Genomic DNA, 23,032 nt, shown 5'->3' with positions numbered 1-23,032 from the left:
ATTATCAAATATCTTTTTACGTACCTACCCAAAATTTACTCTATCTGCTAATTTTGAATTAAATAATATACACAAAAGCTTTCTGTTCGTGAATGTTTTGCTTACATTTGTCGGGTATTTAAAAAACTAAAGGTTAGGCTCTGTTTTTGTTAAAGATGCAAACATCTGTTTGCCAAATTAATAGGTGTAACGATTGAGCCGATAGGTTAACAAATAAACAAATACTTCAATATTCAGAGTGCTCGATTATGTTGCAAGCACAGTACTTTTTTTTAATGCACTGCAAGTTAGACCTTGTCTGCAATCCCACCTGGTGGTATAATGTAGTACCGTTATACGATGTTAGCGGACTAAACTGTTAAGAGGTACGGCAGTTGAATTAATACCATAATCCGTTTCTAGCGCTAAATAGCTTGGCGGTATGTCATGTCAGTAGAGTAGTAACTGGTCGACCAAAGCTTTGCCACGAGACAAGAGCGAAGAAAATTCCGAAATTAAAAATTGTTGCTGCGGAATCAAACCCGGGTACTCCCATAGCGCTTAACCAAGGGTACAAATCCCGAGGTAAACGTTGGTTTTCCATAAATAGCCTAATTATTATTATTAGCCTTCCTTTGAACTAACTCTATGCCAAAAGTCAAGTCGATTGGTAGTTAGGGCGTAAAGTAAAGACAAACAAACAAACATACTATCGCATCTTATAATATTAGTATGGATATTTTTAGTTACCTGTGCTGGGACAACGACGCTGTTGGAGCTTGACGGCGCAGCGGGTGCTAATGACAATAATAGATCAAGGCGCACAGGGGTTTCCGCTGCTAACGCTTCCGCCATCTCCAAACACGACGTCTCGCAACCCATATTCACCCAACTGTGGACATTTCGTAATGAATACTTATTGCACTTTCTTTTTTATTCCACTACAAGTTAGCCCTTGAATGCAATCTGACCCTGTGGAAAGTGATGATGCAGTCTAAGATGGTAGCGGGCTAACCTGTTAGGGAGTATGGTAGTCATACCCCTGATCGGTTTCTACGCAACATCGCATCGGAACACTAAATCGCGGCACATATTTATCGGTAGGGTGGTAACTAGCCACGGTCAAAGCCTAGACCAGAGAAAATTCAGAAATTATAAATTCCCAAAATGCCCCTGCCGAGATTCGAACCCGGGACCTCCTACTTAAATTCACAGCGCTCACCGTTGCGTCAGGGAGGTAGTCACTTTTAGTCCAGGCTAGTGCCAGGTTAAGGCTTTACTTTGGGGGGGCCGTTTAATGTTTCAATGTTATGTGCATTTTAAGGAAAACATAGCGAGGAAACCTGCATGCCTGAGAGTCCGCAATAATGTACTTAAAGGCGTGTGAAATCCACCAATACGGACTTGGCCAGCGTTATGGACTACGGCCTTTGCATTGCAGAAGGAGACCCTATTGAGTGTTCTATAGTGAGCCGGTAATAAGTTTATATAATATGATGATGATAAATTTTTGTATAAAAGAATACACAGGGCGTTACAAATCGGTTTTTTTTTATTTGATATTATTGTTGCAGTGAAGCCTTGAGAAGTAACTAGAGATATCTAGTTTACTTACAGATGTGATAGTCGAGTCGATCAATTAAAAGTGCTGTCCTTATAAGACGATATAATAGATGATAAAGAAAGTCGTGGATAAGAGCCTACTTCATATAATATTCTACATATTAGAGTAAATACTTAATATACTTACGGATTGTCACAAATATATGCAATGTCCGCTCTCTTTAACGGATCCACCGTTAACATGTCCCGAATGAGTGGTGATGCAGCTGAAATTAAAATGCTAAGTTAATTTGTTAATTTAATAAACTTCTTTTCTTATTTCTTTTTATACATGATTACGAATATATAAATAAAAAGAGCATAAAATTATACTATTATACATATAGGGCGTACCTATATTATTTACATATTCAAATTATTGTCAATAATATGGATGTGTGTACGGAGAAATACGGCCACGCAATATTTCAAAGCTAGTATAGACGACAAGGTAGCTATTTCTGTCAAACACCCTAAATCCTACTTATATTATAAATTCCAAAGTTTGTATGAATGGCTGGATGTTTGTTAATCTTTCATACAAAAACTACTAAACCAATATGACTGAATTTTGAAATGGAGATAGATTATACCCTGGAGTATTCAACCTTTTTGATTTCAAGGGCCTAGAATAATAATGTTTCCTTGGGCCCGTAACACAAAGTAAAAGTTAAAACTCGAATATTTTCAAAGGGGATTCGAATATAATGGCTTCAACATTTTCGTTATTTTTCAAAATAGCTTGCATCAATACAAAATAAATATTATCTGAGACAATCTTTAAAAAAAAATGACTTTCGAAATATAGGCTATTAACCGATTAATTACGAATGAAACCTGGAAGGGTGTCATTAATTTATTTCCCGTGTGGCGTAAGCCTCCCAAGCGGCGTCATTATTTAATCCATTAAAACTCTGTTAAAAATACTTGTAAATAAATATTTATGTCTACAATACATACTTGATGGATTTTTGGGTTCATAATAGTCTCCGTTGCTAATCTGCCGGACAAGCCGTTTGAAGTTTGAGCCATCGAATGGCATTGCCCCATAGACTAGTGTGTACAACAGGACACCTAAAGACCAGCAGTCTACCTGTTGAAGTAAAATTTGTATGATACATTCATTTGGACGGCCGAGTGGCGCAGTGGGCAGCGACCCTGCTTTCTGAGTCCAAGGCCGTGGGTTCGATTCCCACAACCGGAAAATGTTTGTGTGATGACCATTAATGTTTTTTTATATGTATTCATTTATATTATTCATAAAAATATTCAACAGTTATCGTAGTACCCATAACACAAGCTACGCTTACTTTGGGGCTAAATGGCGATGTGTGTATTGTCGTAGTATATTTATTTTTTTATTATTTGCACTTGTATCGCGCTTTGAGTAATTATGTAAAAAAAAATAGTTTTTGTTTTATAGTCATAATTGTCGTAACAAGCAGGTGGCCTACTTGATGTCAAGTAGAAAACCTTTGTCTATAAACAGAGCAACACTTCACAGTGCAGGAACACGCCCTTCAATCAAAGTACCGCCCTGTGTCCATTAAACTGCGGCGTAAGTGTGAAGTCTCATGTACCTTTAATTACATCGGCAACCAAGCCCTAAGACTGGCACATAACAATGCTAATTGACGTGGTGGCATTGCTGTAGTACTTCCTAATTCTTAATTTGAAATAAGAACTTCCAGCCCATCCCATTGCAACAAACCATCATTCTCAAGGTAACTTTTACGAATGCTCTTTGAGTGCATACATACAACCTTTAGAAAAAAATATTTTGGTAATTTACCTCGGGTCCGATATATGGCGTTCCTTTAACTATTTCAGGTGAAGCGTAAAGAGGTGAACCACAAAATGTGGATAGTAGGGATGTCTCTTTGAAAACATTCGAAAGTCCAAAATCGGCTATCTGCAATCACAATTTTTCAAAAATTAAAATATCACCGTTTTTAATGAGATTTCTTATTAGTCCATATTGCTATATACCCACCTTAGCACTACCAGTGTCGTCAAGCAAAACATTTTCTAATTTTAAATCTCTATGACAGATTTTATGTATATGGCAATAATAAACAGCTGTTGCAATCTGCCGGAATAACCTGTAATCATGACAGTTATTAAACATGGCTATCAGTAAGATATCCTTATTCATTGGTTGATGTCTGACCTTCTGGCTTCGTCTTCTTCTAATACTTTTTTTTGGCTGAGGTAGTCGTAAAGTTCACCTCCTGAACAATACTCCATAACTAGAATCATCTTTTCACTGTTTTCAAATACTGAAATTAAAAACTTACTGTTGAGAATTTCGGTACAGCAAATGAAAAAGAGGACAGCAATACGTACTAATTAAATTTGATCATAAATGTGCATTACAATTGGCCAACCGTTTCATAAAATTGTCCCTTGACGACGATATATTGTCTTCATAATAATAATCATAATGATACATAATCGTTCCCTTACGTTATTTTATGATAATCCGCTGCAGGTCGAGTTTATAGAAACGCGCTTTAGATAAAATTAAATTAAAGCTTTTCTATTATCGGTACGTTTCCATTTTAAATTTATTGCCCCATGTATTCCCCATGTTTGAGGCGCAGGTTTTACTATGGTGTCCCGGCAACATACCCCTTAAAAACCTACCAGTGCATTTCGTAAGTTTAATCATTTATTTCCATGACATAACCCTGTTATATCATGGAAATAAATGGGGATACAACAAACACAGGTAAACAAATTCAAACCCATAAATAAAATAGTGGAAAATAATGTTTCCCACGCAAACGCAACAACCGCAACGCACCGCACGCTTTTACTGCGTAGTTCTCGAGCATTATTCTGCGGGGCAATAACTCACAATTATTACGATTGTTTATGTTTAAGATCTTATAAACTACGTCGCGGTAATTTTCTCACGTACAACGTTATGCTACAGATTATAGTAAACATTATTTTTAAAATCGGGCAATTTTTCCCCAAAAAAACTTGTATTTCCTTTTGGGAGATTATGTACGAACTTTACAATGAATTGAAAGTGGGGCATATAAAATATTCTAATTAATTAGCAAAGTTCTTTTTTACGTTTTTTATTTTTTAATAGAGACCGGTTTATATATGCATTTGCATATTAACATAACATTTATCATAATATGCGTGTCGCAAAGAAAATTTAAGTGTTGCACGCACGAGATAAATATGTATTTCGGAGTAGGTTACCTAGTTTTCAATCTAGTCCACGCGAAGGGTTTATATCGGGCACTTAATCTTAGAACATGCCATTCAATAGCGGGAATATTATGATCAGAAGCTTTTACATTAAGAATAAAACTCTTGAAAATTGCTTAATGCATTCCTCTTTTTCATCCATCTATTCTATACATACACGTAATAACCAATATAACACAGTTTATAGATTAAGTAGATACCGACACCGTCTAGACTGCATCGCGATAATTGATAGAGGCTCCGTAGGCAGTAGGGGTACTGATGCACCGCTAGCTAGCTAGACAATTATATCTCGGGGAAAGGATAAAAATGTATCTTCTCCCACAGCTTCTCTCTCTCTCAAAGAAGGGTTTAATTTTTTTTATCTCCTGCCCGTAATAGACCTGCTTGAAGCTAGTTAGTTTCCTTTCTGCGCCCTACACTTACCGCACGATTGATCTGTCTAGACGGATCCGTGGGACCTTTGTATGCCTATCTTTACTCTGTTATTAAAATCAGCTTCTTAAGGTCCCACTACCTACTGGAAACTGGTCGTCTTACGTTGGTTTAGCCAGTTAAGACCTAGAGTGCTTTGAAACTTTTTCTATAAGCACCAAGCCGATAACCCTGCGTCACCGCCGCGTATCGTGCTCTCGCGTCAGGCACGGAGAAAAGGTTAGATATCGACTTGTGCTAACGTAGAAAACCATTGACTGCGACGACGATCACCCACATTAAAATAATATTAATATAATCGTATTAAATACCTTCGTAAATATGTACAATGTTCGGATGCCTGACGGAAGACATAATTTGCACTTCTCTTCTTATACGTATGAGGTCTGCCTCGGTTTCAATTTTGCACTTCTTTATAGTCTTAATAGCAACTTCCTGCCCAGTTTTCTTATTGATTCCGAGTTGAACCTTGCCGTATGTGCCTTGACCTAATTTTCTGACTATATCAAACCTGAAAAAAAAACATAAAACATGTTAATAGAGTAATAATATCTAGTGAACAATAATAGTGTTGTATAATAATTTTGTTAAAGAAGTTTAAATAGATCTACAGTAATAACTACTTTTTTTCTCAATTTCAGTTTTCTGGTATGCAAAAAATCTACGATTATTGTTTAATGTAAAGTATATTAATTAGAAATTAGGAAAAGGACTTTTCTGTTTTAAAATATACAAAAATAAAATATTTTCTTTAAATTTTAAACGGATAAAATGATTATAAACTAAGAAATTATATTTAAATAACTTGATGATAAAGATAAAATAGAAAGTTTCTAAATACTAAATATCGTAATATAGTAATCAGCTTGTTCGAATACCTATCGAGAATCTGCATACGATACCATAGGGCCGGACCCGGAGTTAGGAAATTGGCGTAGCTAGTTCCTACATCCGTGCTCTCCGAAGCACTAAGTTTAGTCGTCGATCGCCTTTAATATCTAATTTGATTTTCTTTCATTCCTTGATATTCTTGCCATTATCCCACGTTAAGTGGGGTCGGCACAACAACTCTTCTCCTTGCAATCAATTCTACTATCGGTCATTTAACATGCGAAAAGAACCGATAAAGCCGATCAACCTGTATTGAAGCTGTGTCAACTCAGCCTTTCTCCTGAGATACAGTAGGCCTGCCCAGCAGTGTGCATTGAACTGGCTAGTGGTATGTATGTACATTTCCTTGATACTCTTAACTATATTATCACACTTTATCATCAGATCAAATGAAAGGCATAATAAACACCCACACACGCAAAATGGATATGTAAATTTTGTACTTAACACAGAATTGTTGGCGTGAACGTTCAAATTGAAATACAAAAAGTTATGGAAGTTATATTTACATGGGTAATCTTATTTCTGTTTGTTTTAATTTAGGTAATGCAGAATATAGGTACCTATAACGAAAGGATAAAGGGACTTAACATTTCAACTTTATCAAAACTTTGAAGAAACCTAAGAAACATCTGCAAAATAACTTAAACCAATCAACCAATAATTGCATATTAGTATTACTTATTACTAGACGTTATTAGAACTACTTTCTCCAAAGGTTGCCTCGGGGAGATCGCTTTAGCGATAGGATCGCCTTTGCACACCTAAACTAGAATTTTATTTTTAATTTTCTGTATTTTTTCTCTTCATATTTTGTTTTTGTGTATGGTATAAATAATGTAATGATAATACATAATAGTATATAATATAACCTATATAAAGGTTTTCTATAGTTGCCGTTGGAGGCAAGCGGCCCAGGACCGTGCATTGTGGAACTCCCTACAAAAGACCTATGTCCAGCAGTGGACGTCCATTGGTCGAGATGATGATGATGATGATAGTTAACAATCGTCCGACCAAGACGATACCCCACTTAATACCTGATAGTAAGTGAAAAATTATCGCTTATAAAAACAGCAACAATTCTCAGGGCAAGGAGCACGTCCTTGCCTGCCCCCTTGCCTCCTATAAATTGCGCCCTGCGTCCAACAACCTGAGGCGTTGCTGTTAAGCCTCATGCTATTACACCGTCAACCACGCCTTTAAGACTGGAGCACAGCGATACTGCTCGGCGGCCAATATAAGCATGGTAGTACTTCCCCGGACGAGCTCTGCCACAAAAAGCTCTACTACTAATAAAAGGTTGCAAGCTAAATCGATTTGCGTAAATATTGAAGAAAAAACAATAACTAAATCATTCTTCCGCAACGCCCACTGATTACATTCATGAAGTGATACCTTTGCTTAAGCGTAACGTCCTTCGTACGGAACCGTTAGTCTGCAATTTCAACTCGCACTTAGCCGGTTTGGTTATTTTTAGAATAGCCTTGAGCAATGAACGTATGGATAAACGGAAAATAATACATCTAAACCGGAACATAAGAAAAATTCTAGTTAATGAACTAAGTTCTCTTTTTAGGATTCTATACCTTTATGATAGGCATCATATACAGTACCTAAAGTATTGATATTATGACACTGAAGTTATATACAGTTTTATTACAATCTAATATTATAATTAAAGGCGAAAAGTTTTATTGTTTATTTACTTGAACGCGATGATCTCAGAAACTACTGGTCCTATTTGAAAAATTCTTCAGTGTTGGATAGCCTATTTATCGATGAATATATATTATGACGCTGAGAGCACTAAAGAAGAATGTTCCAAAATCGGGTTTTTTTTTCCTTTTGAAAGCTTCAGCCGCGTACGCCGCGTGCGCCGCGTAAGTGTCCGTTCACACAGACCGGCTCGGACCGGAGAGCAGATTTTGATAGCGATTAAAAGAGAGTGTTGGATAGTTGAAATAAGGTTTATTTATATATCATCTCTTTTGTTATTGCCGAGAATGCCGGAGAGGAAACCTTACGGGGGGGTAAGGGAAACGGTGCTCAACATCTTAGCCGACCCTATTGTCAACCTCACCTGCAAGTGCCTTACGGCAACGGTAGTCAATGGGTTGACGTGCTACTCCCTGCCATACAACGGACGAGACTCTGGCGACCGATCGATGGCGGTATATCCATACACCTAGCTAGGCAACTTGCTAGAAGAGGCAGCAGTGGCCTAGGGTCCAGTAAACCCTGAAATAACTGGCGCCTATTGCCCCATGAGAGTTCCAAAGATGAATTTACAAGTTGTTAACAGAAAAATTTTGCCATGCAAACCGCGTAGCGACCGGCGCCCTGAGTTTTCCGGGACTCAGGTTGGGAAATTGGTTACCGGCCATGGAGTAGCAGGCAACCAGGCACCCCATGGAAACTATGCTACTGGAAGGAGTATCAATCTACGAGAACAGCTTGGCTTTGGTACATGGAACGTTAGAGGACTTCTGGATGATGGGAAACTCAAAATTCTAGAAAATGAAATTGAACGCTGTAATATAACAAATACTGGAATCAGCGAAACACATTGGAAGGACAGTGGTCACCGTGGTACCGAGAAACATACAATGAAATGAATGCATCGCCCACTCCACTGAACGTTATTCAGATGTATGCTCCAACAAGTGCTACCAACGATGATGATGTAGAAAAGTTTTATAATGAACTCGAAACCTGCATGTCTAAGATGCCTAAACGAGAACTCCTCATTATCCTCGGAGACTTCAACTCCACAAGACCGCCGAAAAATCGATGCCCTAGAGATGTGGTGCTGGAGACGCCTTTTAAAGATCCCTTGGACTGCATTCCGCACCAACAATTCAATTTTAAAAGAACTGAATATCAAGGAACGACTTTCGTTTACAGTGCAGTTACGCATATTCAAGTTTTTTGGCCACATCTCAAGGAATGAGGGGTCGATTGAACGATTGGTGGTGCAAGGACAGGTTGAACGAAAAAGGGCAAGAGGGCGGGGTCACCTACTTGTTGGATAAATACGGTGAAATCGCTGACCCAGACAACTGTGGTAGAATGTTTTAGACACGCTACCAACCGCCAAAAGTGGAGAAGACTCGCGCGGGAAGCCGTGAAATCCAATGATGCCTAGCGCCATGAAAATCATCTCAGCAGCCACGACCACTCTGCCAAGAGTGCACGACTAAGAAGAAGAAACCTTACGCGGTTAGTGTGAAAAAATAAAAGGAGCCGACCGGCTACATATGATTTCTGATGACGCGCTTTTCCGCTCTCGCGCAGCCGAACAGCTTCGTTTGCGTACTCTATGTGTTCCAGCCGGTCTATGTGAAACAAAGCTTTGTCGCTCCGGCCAGTTTTAACCGTCGCGCGTGCTAAAAAAATATAAAGAATGGAAGGCCCAGGTATTCAGATATTCACTATAATACCCACAATGTTCAGGATGGCACTTAGATCTTTCATTAATTAACAGTATTATTGAAGCTAAATACCTAGTTTCTTAGCAGTAATCATTTATTCTCATGACTATTATTCTTCCTTCCTATTAAAGTATTCATTTTATAAAAGAAATCTTTAAAGCCCACCAACCTGCTTTAGAGCACTGTTGTGGGTCTGTACTCTATAAACCTGACTTCCCAAGGAGTGAAATAAAACAACTGGACTGACTCTAATACTGTATATTAAGCTTCTCTATAATTCATATTACTTGTTACCTTCAAATGACTCTACAACCAGTTCGGAATGCTGTCTTCGGCAGAGAAGACCACTGGCAAGAAACTCTACCGTTGCTCTTTTATTCAATCAATCAAAACAACTTATAAACACAATTACAACATTGTCATAAGTAATAACGCTATGCCCTTTGATACAAGACATATTTTAAGACAGTTAAAACATAACTACTATTATCACTTATAACATCAGGTCTTTTGGAACAAGTTGTTTGTATAGAGCAACCTCTGCTACATAAACTATCTGTATAAAATAATGCTAGGACTCCATATATGATACCTGAATAACCCAAAGGATATAAGAGATATACTTATCTGATGCTACATCAGGTACAACCATAGTACCAACAACTTTTACCAACTTATCTCAACTCCATCACCAGTATATAGGTACGACTCTTGTTTTGCCACAACAATATCCCGTTAAGTATGTCGTTTCCATTATAAATCATCTATTCCCAATTTGTAACGTTCTATCCACAATACTTTACTTAATCTTCTTTTCTCAATTAATTAATTAAAATCCGTGCTAACTTTTCTTTCCCGCCAATCGATCTTGTCAAACTCGCGTCTCCCGCCATAGATCCTATATTTTACTAAAGGCCATTAATCTATTTTCAATACACTATCAATGAGTATACAAACTATGATTTGTTGATATATTTAATATAATCATCGGGTTTATCATAGATAAAGTGCTATAATTCCCTATTTCCTAACACGCGCCGTAGGTCTGTGTGAAAAGAAGAGCACCGTCCGATTCTGTCCGAGCCTGTTGTGTGTGTGTATATATTAAAGAAATAAAAAGTTACGTACATACATTGTTTTTCATTATGGCCATGACTACTGAGCCCTGCATTATGGATGATCTGGCACGTACTTGATTAGATATTGAGTTCAACTGTTTGACATTCGGTGTTCGAACAACTTTCACGTTGTCTGTTAGCCGTGAGGTGTATACATGATGAGTCTATGAGTTAAACGTGAAATCAACAAAATGTTCCGAAATCAACTCGGTCACTTTGCACGTAAAAATCAAGACCTAATGAAAAGACCATGCAGGATTAGATCTCGGTCCCTACGATTTAACCGTAGCAGCGTTCTACCCATTATCTTTCCACCCAGCCATAGTTTATATTGAAAGGTATTTAATACAAGTATCATTATTTTTGTTCATATACCTTTATATAAAATAATATATATAACGTAAAACGGGCAGCAGCGTCCTCTATGCTACTATCATCATCAACCCGCCCCCGCCCAGCGTGCTAGTAATGGGCAAACCATCCCGTTGGGAGAGTCCTTTAATCCACCAGTGGACTGTTATAGGCTATAGATGATTGATGATGTGTATTATGTATTTATGAAAATACAGATGCAAATACCAATTTATTTATTTTTACGATTAGTATTTGAATAAAATAACTACTTCCTTTTATTGATTTAGGTTTTTCTACCCTGCCAATCTATCTTACTGCAAAGGATCACTGATGGAGATCTCTTGATTAAGACAGTCCGCCTTCTGTAGGGCTAGCATGCGCGCCACAAAAAAAATTATAGACATAAGTCAATGCAAAAAATACGAGTACCGGTAGTACAGATAATTAGCTAGTTTCGCGTATGCTAGTTCTAATGGTGACTGCTATAGAATATTTTGAAGCCGCAAAACAAAACGCTCTGCGGGATTTAAAAGAAACCGTAACATAGCTGCGAACAACTAGTTAAAATAAAAAAAATATTAACATTTCGACCACATAAATCGTTCTCACTTAAAACTATGACTATTAAATATGAGCTGTCAAAAAAGCAGATTGATGAACAAATTCTGGCAGCTGATGAGTTGTTAGCTCTAGGTACCTACAATATGGCTTGTTTTGAGTCATTGGCAAATAAATGTCAATGTTCTCAAGATATACCTACGGCTAACCTAGACTTAAGTAGTAGTATTTTGTCCTCTAATAAGCTAGAGACCTGCCAAGAGCAGTGTGAAAGTATTATTCCTGTCACTACATCCTTAGATTATAATTTATCAAGTAAGCATAAAAAACACACTTTAGTAATTTCAGACAAGCTAGGTAAAGGTTTTGGTCCTATTATGAACTGTTACCTAGATCACTCAGTGACTAATAGATGTTCACCGGGGGCTAATTTAGACTATCTTATTGATAGTTTGAACATAGACAGTTTAGATGTGAATAAAAATGTTATATTTTTGTTAGGAGACAGCTTAAATGTAAAAAAGACACAAATTATAAGATGTGTAGAAAAATTGCTGGCTTTGCATGAAAAATCTAAATGTAGATTTGTTATGTGTGCCTTTCCGTACTGTGGCACACTTAGTTCTAAGCGAAATAAGCAAATTTATAATTTAAATTTATTAATTTATAACTTGACATGCCGTCATAGTGAGGCAGTTTTTTATTTTGATGTGAATAAATTTATTTCACCACTGTTATTGACTAGGGATACTTTTTATCTGTCAAAAAAATGTAAGCAACATATAGCCTCATTATTAGCTTACAATTTAAATGATACAGTTACAAGTGTTGTAACTAAGTCTATTGACAACTTTACAAATTGTACTTTAGGTACCAATATTTCTGATAATGACCCAAGTACTTGTTCAAGTACTAAGAAAATTTCTTATAATTATTTAAACTAGATAGCCAGACAACGGAGAAGCTCTCCAATATGAACATTGTACATCAAAATATACAGAGCTTAACCGGCAAAGAAATTGAAATAGAACTGTTTGTGGAAAAACTCAATATACACATTCTGTGTATTACTGAGCATTGGCTCACTGGTGCACATCCAGCAGTTATCTTAAGGAATTTCAAAATGTCAAGTGTGTTCTTCAGAAGGACTGCAATTCATGGTGGGTCCTTAATTTTTGTACACAATAATATAACTTGTAAGGAGCGAAAAGACATAGTTAGTCTTTCTGTTGAACGCACTGTAGAACTATCTTGTGTGGAGCTGGAGCGATTTATAATAGTGTGTGTATATCGTCCCCCCTCAGGTGATTTTAGCCTTTTTGAGGATGTAATGGAAGATGTGCTTAAGCGATTGTCTGTATCCACAAAAAAAGCAATAGTATGCGGGGATTTTAATGTTGATATTTTACTTAGTAATGCAACTACGACTAGGTTGCTAAACTTATTTAAATGTTTTAATTTAAATTATGCTTTTAGTGAACCTACTAGAATCACAGCAACCTCAGCATCGTGTTTAGATAATATTTTTCACAACTGTGATATCTTAGGTAAATCGATAATAACCAACTTAAGATCAGATCATTGTGGCCAACAAATTACTGTTTTGAATAATATAAACAAAGATAAACATATCGTCAAGTGTAGGCCGATAACTAAGAGCAAATTGACGCGATTCAAAGGTGAAATATCATCCAAAATTCCTGCCCTTGTCTTTAAGAACGGTCATCCTGACAGCATTTATGGTACGCTCTTTAATATTATAGAAAATGAATTTAACAAAATATTCAATTTCAAACATATAGATTTCAATAAAAAAATAAAGTTTAGCGATTGGGCAACTATTGGCATATACAAAAGTAGAGATAATTTGTATGAGCTCTATGGTGAAAAACAATATAACCATACTCCAGCTTTCCTACAACACGTAAAAATGTACTCTAAAACGTTTAAGAACGTTTGCTTTCATGCTAAGTCGCTATACTTTAAGGATCAAATCATAAAATCGGATAACAAAGTACAAACAACCTGGAAAATTGTTAATAATGAAACTGGGAAAGCTAAATCTCGCAACGTAAACTTTGAATTAATTATTAATGATAATAAAGTTACCGCTGACAGTGAGGTTGCAAGTACCTTTGAAAACTTTTTTCAGAGTGTTCCTATTTTGTTGACTGATTCACTTAATTCTTCACCTACTGCAGCTCAGAGTTTATTGAGGAACAACGTTAATGAGTGCAACGTTTTATTTAATTTTAAACATATATCTGCATATGATATAATAAAGAATTTTAAGTTGTTGAAACAGAAAAAAACCGGTGATTTATGGGGTATGTCTGTAATGGTAATATCTAACATTATAGACGTTATTGCCCCTTACTTAGCCATACTTTTTAATGAATGTGTTGATAGAGGTACTTTTCCAAATTTAATGAAACATAGTAAACTTATACCTCTATTTAAATCTGGCAATAAAAACGACATTAACAATTACAGACCCATTTCAATCTTACCAGCTCTTAGTAAGGTCTTTGAAAAAATTATATTAAATCAACTTTTGAATCACTTCAATGTAAATAACTTACTACATCCGGAGCAGTACGGTTTTACTAAAGGTCGTAGCACCACGGATGCAGGCGCTAAACTTTTAAAACATGTGTACGATGCCTGGGAACGTTCGCAGAATGCCATTGGTGTTTTTTGTGATCTATCCAAAGCATTCGATTGTGTCGATCATAAAACCTTGCTTCTTAAACTAGCCCATTATGGTATCAAAAACGTTGCACTAAATTTGGTTGCCTCTTATCTCAGTGACAGAACCCAAAGGGTTTGCATAAAAGACATTAAGTCGCAGGGGTCGGCTACGTCAATGGGTGTCCCACAGGGTTCAATCTTGGGTCCCTTTCTATTTTTGGTGTATATAAATGATCTACCACACCATGTCAGTGAAACCTGTGACATTGTACTGTTTGCTGATGATACATCTCTAATTTTTAAAACTGATAGAGGTAGAGACAACTCTGACGATGTAAGCCGTGCTATGTCGCATGTGTCGCACTGGTTTACTGTCAATAATTTACTTTTAAATGCAAAAAAAACTAAGTGTGTGGAATTTATTTTACCAAATGTAAAGAAAGTTAATAAAAATATAATAATAAATGGAGAATCACTAAAAATGGAAGATTCCACAGTTTTTCTGGGCATGACCTTGGATTGTAAGCTTCAGTGGGGTACCCATATAGATACACTAGCAGGTAAACTAAGCTCGGCTGCCTACGCCGTCAGGAAAATTAGACAGATTACTGACGTAGAAACAGCAAGACTTGTTTACTTCGCGTACTTTCATAGTGTGATGTCTTACGGGATCTTATTATGGGGCAAAGCTGCTGATATTGAAACTATATTCATATTGCAGAAAAGAGCTGTACGGTCAATATATAAACTTAAATCACGTGAATCCCTCCGTGAAAAATTTAAAGAAATTGGTATACTTACGGTAGCCTCACAATACATTTATAACAATATAGTATTTGTAAGACAACATATTAGTCTTTATAAACAAAAAGTGGATATAAACAGTCGACTTACAAGAAATGGTCATAAATTAGTGACATCTGCATATCGTCTGCGAAAGGTGCAGAAGTCATTTGTGGGATTGAGTATACGCTTTTATAATATGATTCCTAAGGTAATTTTGGACCTACCAATCCATAAGTTTAAAGAATGTGTTAAAACACATTTATTACAGCGAGGTTATTATACAATTGATGAGTTTCTTAATGACAAGGTTGCTTGGAAGCATCCGGCTCCGCTTTCATCTCTCACAAGATAGAAAAATGAATGTTAAAATATAAAATGTAAATTTTTGATGTTGGAAAAGAGCAACTGCTGAGTTTCTTGCCGGCTTCTTCTCGGTAGAATCTGCCTTCCGAACCGGTGGTAGAGTCACTACACACGGACAGACTTGACGTTTCAAAAGTGCTTGTATTAGGCCTACTTGAAATAAATGAATTTTGAATTTTGAATTTTGAATTTTTTGTTCTCTAGCATACGACAGACCGACATCTCGTCTTTCGCTGAATGGGCAAGAATATTGCTATTGAATATCGCTTTGATCAAAGTTAGATACCTACTTAAGATGAGAGCCAGTTTTATGCTAATAAAGATTGAATCGTAAAAGTCTAAGCGCAATGCAGTGGAGGTTATGCATATAAACAAGTTTATTTTGCATAAGTAAACGACCTCAGTTGACTAAAACTGTCTCAAGCCTTCCCCGCAAATTACGATTGGCTTAGAAACAGACTGATGCTAAACAAATTAAGGGACACGCTAAACCATGTGAAATTTTTCGCTCATCGATAATATTCTTAATATTAAGTTCTTGCTACTTCTTTATCGAGCTCTTAAGCAATATCGTAGCGGTGATAGCCTTGTGGTCAGAGCTTCGGTATTCCTTCGGAGGGACCGAGTACATCCTCGGCACAAATCTCCAATTTTTCGGAGTTATGTGCGTTTTTATTTTAATAAATTTAAAATATCTTTAATATATTATCTTAAGGAAACATGCATGTCTGAGGGTTTTCCAAAACGTTATCTAGGGCGTGTGAAGGATTGGCAGGTTTCCCGACGATGTTTTCCTTCACCATTAAACCAAGAGATACTTGCTTAAATTGAAAACGCTCAAAACTCCGATAAGCCTTGTGTATTCAATATCAATTTAGGTACATCGTTAATTAATCTGAAGAAAGCAACGAATCTGGATTAATTTAAACCAGCAAAGAAACTGCAAAGGTAGCATTCACAACATGACGTCACTTGCAACCTTTCCACCTACAGCATATCTGACAAGTCAGGCGTAGCGTAGGTGCATAAAGCGAAACTCCAAAATGAGGTCACTAGCTCAGCACGGCCCAGGCGAGCTATCGCAATAAAAGTCGAAATTATTTAATAATTTATAGCAAAGTCTATGATATATTATTTACCTACATAACCGTTTCATATCGTACAGTATCTTCAACATTGCGATTTTCATCAAGAATACGTTACAAAATGTATTTCTAGTACAATGTACGAATGAAAGTTAGAAATGGAATAAATTACTATCCAGTACTTGCTATACAGAAAGCATAGCATAGTCATAAAAATGAAGTTGGCGAAACATGTGTTTTAAATACCCCAGTTGTATTATTATTGCGGGAAAAACATAAAAAAATTACTAACTAGTTCGGCTTACGGCTTAGTCATCATCATCAGCCTTTTAATTTGCCACGGGGGCAAAGGCCTCCTCTCTCATAGAAGATAAAGCCTTAGAGCATAGCCAAACAACGCAGCTCCAATGCGGGTAGACTTAAACGATTACTTTTTATCATATGTTGGTGATGGTACGGAACCGACAGTTTTACGTGCTCTCCGAGGAAAGGGATTATATTAATAGAAAAACTATGTAAAATCCACTTGAACCTACATAATATGAGACGTTTTGACGACTATGAAACCGAGTAAAAACAGTATGGTTGCTCTGCGAAACATGTAGGTACTCGTCATAACTAGTTATACTATTATCGATCGAAGCTAAAAATCTTACTCGGACTATTAATATTAATAATAAAAAGCCAAATCTGTCAAACCGATATTACTACTAATTTATAATAATGAAAATGTATTGTTCCTTTTTCCCGATATTAAAATTAATAATAATATTGATACCAGGTAAAGAATCAGTATCTTTTACTTTGGTTTTTACTTGAATTTTTTTAAATTTTATCCTAAAGTATTGAGTATCATTAATTTAGAAATCAAGTATCACCCATACTCAAAACTCTTACCCCAACTAGCCTTGGTAATTTATTAAACGTTAATTTACCTCTGTTTAAGACGGAGCCGATGGTCGTGGAGGCGTACGTCACCGGTGTTCTCAATGCCGTCCATGATGTTGGCGGTACGTTTGCTTTCGCCCACCACCATTTTGACTGCAACAAAATAAAACGAATATGAATAGAATAGAATAGAATAGAAAAACTTTATTGCAACACAACAAAAAAAGGAAAATACAAGGAAAACAGTAATAGTACTTAGTGCTAGGGTGCAAAGGCGGCCTTATCACTAAAAGTGATCTTTTAAAGGCAACCTGAGCGTACGAAGCCGATAAAAGAGTGGAAAATGGATGGTGCATAAAGTAAGTTACAAAAAAAACAAAAAAAAAAAAGAAATATGATACAATTTTGTAGATTTATTTTAAATGTATAGAATAAGAATTGCATGCTCGCAATCGTAGAGCCTTTTTGAGCATCAAATTACTGTAATATCAAAGTAGCCTGGGCTCTATACAAGAGTACACATGTTACAGCTACAGAGGGGAATTTACAGTTACAGCAGGATAACTCAGGAAGATTGGCCGACGTTACTTTTTGGTCGAGTAAATGCCATTAGTAATAATTATTAGTTAAGTAACCAAAATACGGTCTGGCAGTTCAATAAAATGATGATTGTTAAGTAAAAAAATCTAAGAATCTTCCAGGCAATCTCTCATCAAGGATTGGATCTGATTGGAGAAATTGTAAAGGCGGACAATGAAGTACCTAGCGTATATATAAACTAATAAGCTAAAAACAATTATATAAAAAAGTAAAAACGTAAAGATCATAATATAATATATTCTTTATAAATATAAACATCAACAATTGTTGTGCGTGCTTAACTCGAAAGTGGCTCAAACGATACGATTTTATTTTCTTTTTTTGTTTGTTTTGTTCGCCTCAATACAGATCCTAAAATCCATTTCGGGAATCGCCACTTTGAATTATTTGAATAATTGAAGGCGTTCTCTAGATGGTACGAACATTATCGAATTATATTTTATAATATATAAATCGCTATTATATAGATCAACGAACCACAAAGCGAATATCTATATTATAATTTTTGCATAGTGAAAACTGCATATATGATAATAACAATCGCTACAATATATGTTACCTACTAATATTATAAAGATGATTTGTTTTTATTATGAACACGATTGGAACTATCTCACTTGTTTAATAAAAAATCTTTTTTCGTTATTATATATCCTTTGTTCTTTGTTCAGGACAGTTATATTATTTTATGATCAAATAAATAATTTCTATAATTTAATTTACGACGTTTGAAACTGCTGCTCAGGAAATTATTAACAACTAACCAATTAAAAAACAATTTCTTGATAATATCACAGTCCATTAACATTCTATATGTCAGTAGTACCTACATTGTTTTCACTTCAACCTATATAATAATATAAACATATCTATTACTATGTTCAATATACGTTCGTACTCGTAAGACACGTGAAATTACGAGGTTGCTTCGGGGTCATGGATCCGTGAAAGATTAAGTAAGTTAAAATGTGCTATAGATGCAACAACCGGATCTTATCCTTTAGTACGTTGCACTCAACAGTAATCCCCGGTAGCAGTAAAAAATCAATGGAAACTGACATTAATATTATACTATTTTAAATTCAGTGAGTTGCACGCAAATATAAGATTTAAAAGATGCAGATACAGGATTACAAAACTACATTTATGAAGTCGTGGGCGATCTATGACTTATGAGTTATTTATATTAACAACTATTTGTTTTGTAACGTCGTTTTCTCCAGCAGACAGCGTGTGAAGAATGCGCGATGATAGAGAGATGGTAGATAATAGGGTTATTGGTTAATGATAGGTTTTTTACATTTAAAGGGGTCTGGATCGAATGTGATTGGAAAACCGGATTCCATCCACTGTCTGTTCGTACGTCCGTTATACTGTGTATTCAAATTTCGTTATTACACTAACGGTATGAAATATCTGATAAGAAGTTGATAATCAATAATTGAACTCAATGGTAATGTAAATTTATTGCCGTAGAAAAATCTAGTTTTTTAATACCTAAATGCCATAAAAATATGCAGCCTTACAAAATGAGGTTTCTCTATTCTACTTTAAAAAAAGATATATAAATTAGGACAAGGACCTGCCTTAACCTTTTTTCTCGAAATGCGGGATATTTCTTAATTCAAATCACATTACAACCCATAGGGGTAGTATATTTCTATAACATTACACAAGCCTAACGGGGATTGAATGCTGTCATAAGAATGTAATAAACCTGTAGATTAAAGATCTTATATAAATTTAAAAAAAAAATAGTAGAACGAGTGGTGTAACTCTTGATTACACCGTATTTAAAAAGTAGTCTTTAATGTTTTTAACCTACCTTCAGTTAGCAAAAATTACTGTGAACAGTTTAGTGTTATGTTTGACAGCGTAACAGCAGCTGGAGTTCGTTGCGTGTTCACTTCAATTAGAGAAATGATTAGGCTAATGCGGAACCGGAACGGCGAGTCTACGTCTAGTTACCTATTTCATTATGCGCTGTTGGTAAACCCACGGGATTGTTTCTGGTACAAGTTGATTACAATATGTAACGTTTGAAAAACTACTGCGTATACATACATTCTCGTTGTAGGTGGCTGATATTTTTATTTAACAACAGGTAGCATAGCTTTTTGGTTACTTACTTTACTACTTACGTAGATATCCCGTATATTATTATCTATCTATAATGTTTATACAAATCAAATAAATGTTAAAAACCCGACTAAGGTGTTTTTTCATTAGTAAGGTTATAGTTAGGTAATTTGCTTTTTGATAAAAAAAATTGTATATCGATTATTATAAATAGGTATATAATTTGGGTAGGTTTGGAGAGAAAATATGTTTAGTTTACATCTGAGGAGTCGTTTAAGATATGATTCTCGATTATCTGATGCATATTATATGCAATGCTGCGGCCTGCGAGCTAAATAATAAATTTATAGAAGATTTTTTTTATGTAACGTCACAGCTTATAACCAGCGGGCGATCAAGACACTTCTTACGTTAAGTAGTTTAATAATTATGAGGGCACAGATGAACTTACATACAAACCGGTTACATTCATAGCCCTCATTTTTCCATCACCGTAGTAGTGTAAAAAGAAATACATTCACGCGCCCACTCTTCATCTTACAAACGAGACAGCTGAAGCCATTAAACTGGAACACGAAAATCCGAGGAAGCGACATGGGGGAGGGAAAACCTATTGTAACCATTTTTGAAGTTAGAACAAATCATTTGAAAGTTCGGAATAAGTGTTGAATAATAGAATATTTACAACGGATGAAAGTAAAACTTTATTAATCGTAACTACAAAGTTATCCCCTACCAACTTTTAGTATTTAAGCAGCGCAAAGTAATCAAAGTAAAAACCCAATTCGGTAATCGACAGATTGGCCTACTTTGGAGGTCCTAATTATGCCTCGATCATTTGCCTTCGCGTCCACCACGCTGGCCCACTGCGGATTGGTAAACTCAGAAGCTGTACTCGGTCTTTATCATTGGCTATAATCATTAATTATAGAACAAATAAATTGTACCTCTGTAGAATTATACGAATAGAATCAATAACTTAGTAACAGCAATCTTGCATGGAAGCAATTTTAAAATTAAAACCGTCCAAAAAAAACGAAATGTGAATTGTGCTTGGAATTCAAAAACAATTATGAAATGAAAATTATCATAATTTTCTGAAGGTGAATGCAGTTCATTGAACCCGTGTTTACAATAAATTTCAGTAGCTTAACCAATATTTATTATTTTGTATTAAAAATAAGTAAGTGCCAATATAAATTTAACTAAAACTTTGAGCCTGGCAAAAATCTTCCGAATAAAATAAAAGATTAGTTTTGCACTAGAAATTCCAATACTGTGCAATAAATAAAACTTTTTATATCTAAATTGTCTGACATTGAATAGATACAAAAAGAACTACACGAAGTTCGCTATTCTTGTCGGCAGCTCTACATAAAATAAGTAGATGAAGTGTTTTTGTATTATTTATAAGTTTGTATTTTTCCGGCAGGCTAATGTTGATATCCCTATATGTATCTTACATTTATTGACAGAATTATCACGATTACTAGCTTATTGGGTTTTGTTAATCTCAACAAGCTTGAATAATTAAGTTTATATAAATTAAGATTTCAATTTAATACGTTTATATCTTATACAAACAAAAAAAAATAATTTAATTAAAGTTATAAGCGGCAAAAGAGGAGAATGATATAATTACGACTTTACCGACCGACGGGACGTGGCTGTGAATTGTAGCATTTACTAAGTAAGTAATTTGGGGGTGATGGTGTAGTGGGGGTGCTAGTGTACATAATGAATATTAGGGCACTCATTATATTATTCCGAAGAAAAAATATGTTTACCTTCGCTATACGAAAATAATGTTTTCCAGAACTTAACACTAATGTCAGTTTAAACTTTGTAGGCTGTAATAAATAGTAAGCTCTCAATTATCAATGCGGTCTTACTAGTTTGTTACCGCCATGCGACATGAATCTCAGGTGGTTTTTTTTTCTTGATTTTTTCCCATAAGGAAAAGACAATAGTATATCAACGAACAGCCATGTCTGGGAAATATATCCATCCCTTTCTAGCACTAAAACTTTAAAAGCAAAAGATTAAAAAGTAAATGAAGTAGGTCGGTCGGTTACCCGGATGAGTTGTAGTGAGCCGTGAGCTTGCTTTACGTATTAAATCTCATTACGGATATACCTCGTAAACTATTTAGAAAAGTTGTGAGATCAATAAACAAAGTCGAAAGAGATCCGTCTTCATTTTATTAGCCGACAAACCGTATTCTTTTCGAATGTATGATTTTTTTTACTTTTGTTAACCATGGTCTTAAATCAATTGTGGATCAATTTCAAAGCCTTTTTAAATAAAAATAATAAAATGATTTATTTTACTTTTAATAAGCTTTACTCTAAATTGAGAGAAATCCTCATCCTCCCAAAAAACAAAGGAAGTCTATGAATGGCTCAGGTATTTGAGTAGCCATTTTTTGTATACGGCTCAGTACTCAATAAAAATATGTATAATACAACAAAAAAAAATTGGCCTGACTCTTTTTGAACCGGAACTTTCTTTCATACTAACAACCAGACCAACGAGGCAGTTAACATGGATGTAAGTCGTAAGTAAGCTGTCGATATAATTAATATCTTGGGCAAAGTTATTTTGGCCAGTAAAGGTGTCAATGTTTATCGGTCGATAGCGGCCTTTTCAATGGCATTGGCATAGTGTGAGCGGTCGTCCTGAAAAATGCGGCGTAAGTAGCCAATTAACATGCGGGATGGTGTGAGGCCGCGCCGGCGTCTCGGCGCCTCTAAAAATATCATCCGCAGAACAGCGCCGAAGCCGTCCCGCCGCCCGCAGCCGGCAGATCGACTATAGAGGACCGACGCAATTACCCATACTATAAAGACGAGGCATAAACTCGACATTTAAACTATGACGTCACGGCTACACCGTTATACCAGACCATTTCTGCGACACGCTTGCAAATTGGTGAACAATG

At 35.7% G+C, this 23,032-nt stretch overlaps 1 protein-coding gene across 3 annotated transcripts in view; it reads right to left on the bottom strand.

Moving 5' to 3' along the window:
- Positions 1-23,032, bottom strand: part of LOC120626061 — a 55,142-nt gene that overhangs the window by 22,219 nt on the left and 9,891 nt on the right. For all 3 annotated transcript variants that reach the window (XM_039893343.1, XM_039893345.1, XM_039893344.1), the window contains exons 2-9: positions 17,460-17,565; positions 5,556-5,755; positions 3,752-3,860; positions 3,575-3,683; positions 3,374-3,493; positions 2,542-2,674; positions 1,730-1,808; positions 730-871 (exon numbers count right to left, since the gene is read on the bottom strand). In XM_039893343.1, coding sequence (XP_039749277.1) covers positions 730-871; positions 1,730-1,808; positions 2,542-2,674; positions 3,374-3,493; positions 3,575-3,683; positions 3,752-3,860; positions 5,556-5,755; positions 17,460-17,560 — 993 coding nt within the window. In that variant the 5' untranslated portion in view covers positions 17,561-17,565. The remainder of the gene's footprint in view (positions 1-729; positions 872-1,729; positions 1,809-2,541; positions 2,675-3,373; positions 3,494-3,574; positions 3,684-3,751; positions 3,861-5,555; positions 5,756-17,459; positions 17,566-23,032) is intronic.

The sequence above is a fragment of the Pararge aegeria genome, chromosome 8 (assembly GCF_905163445.1).
Source record: "Pararge aegeria chromosome 8, ilParAegt1.1, whole genome shotgun sequence".
In the NCBI taxonomy this organism is placed as follows: Eukaryota; Metazoa; Arthropoda; class Insecta; order Lepidoptera; family Nymphalidae; genus Pararge; species Pararge aegeria.
Note: the sequence above shows the minus strand (reverse complement) of the source record. Positions and strands in the feature narration are given on the sequence as shown.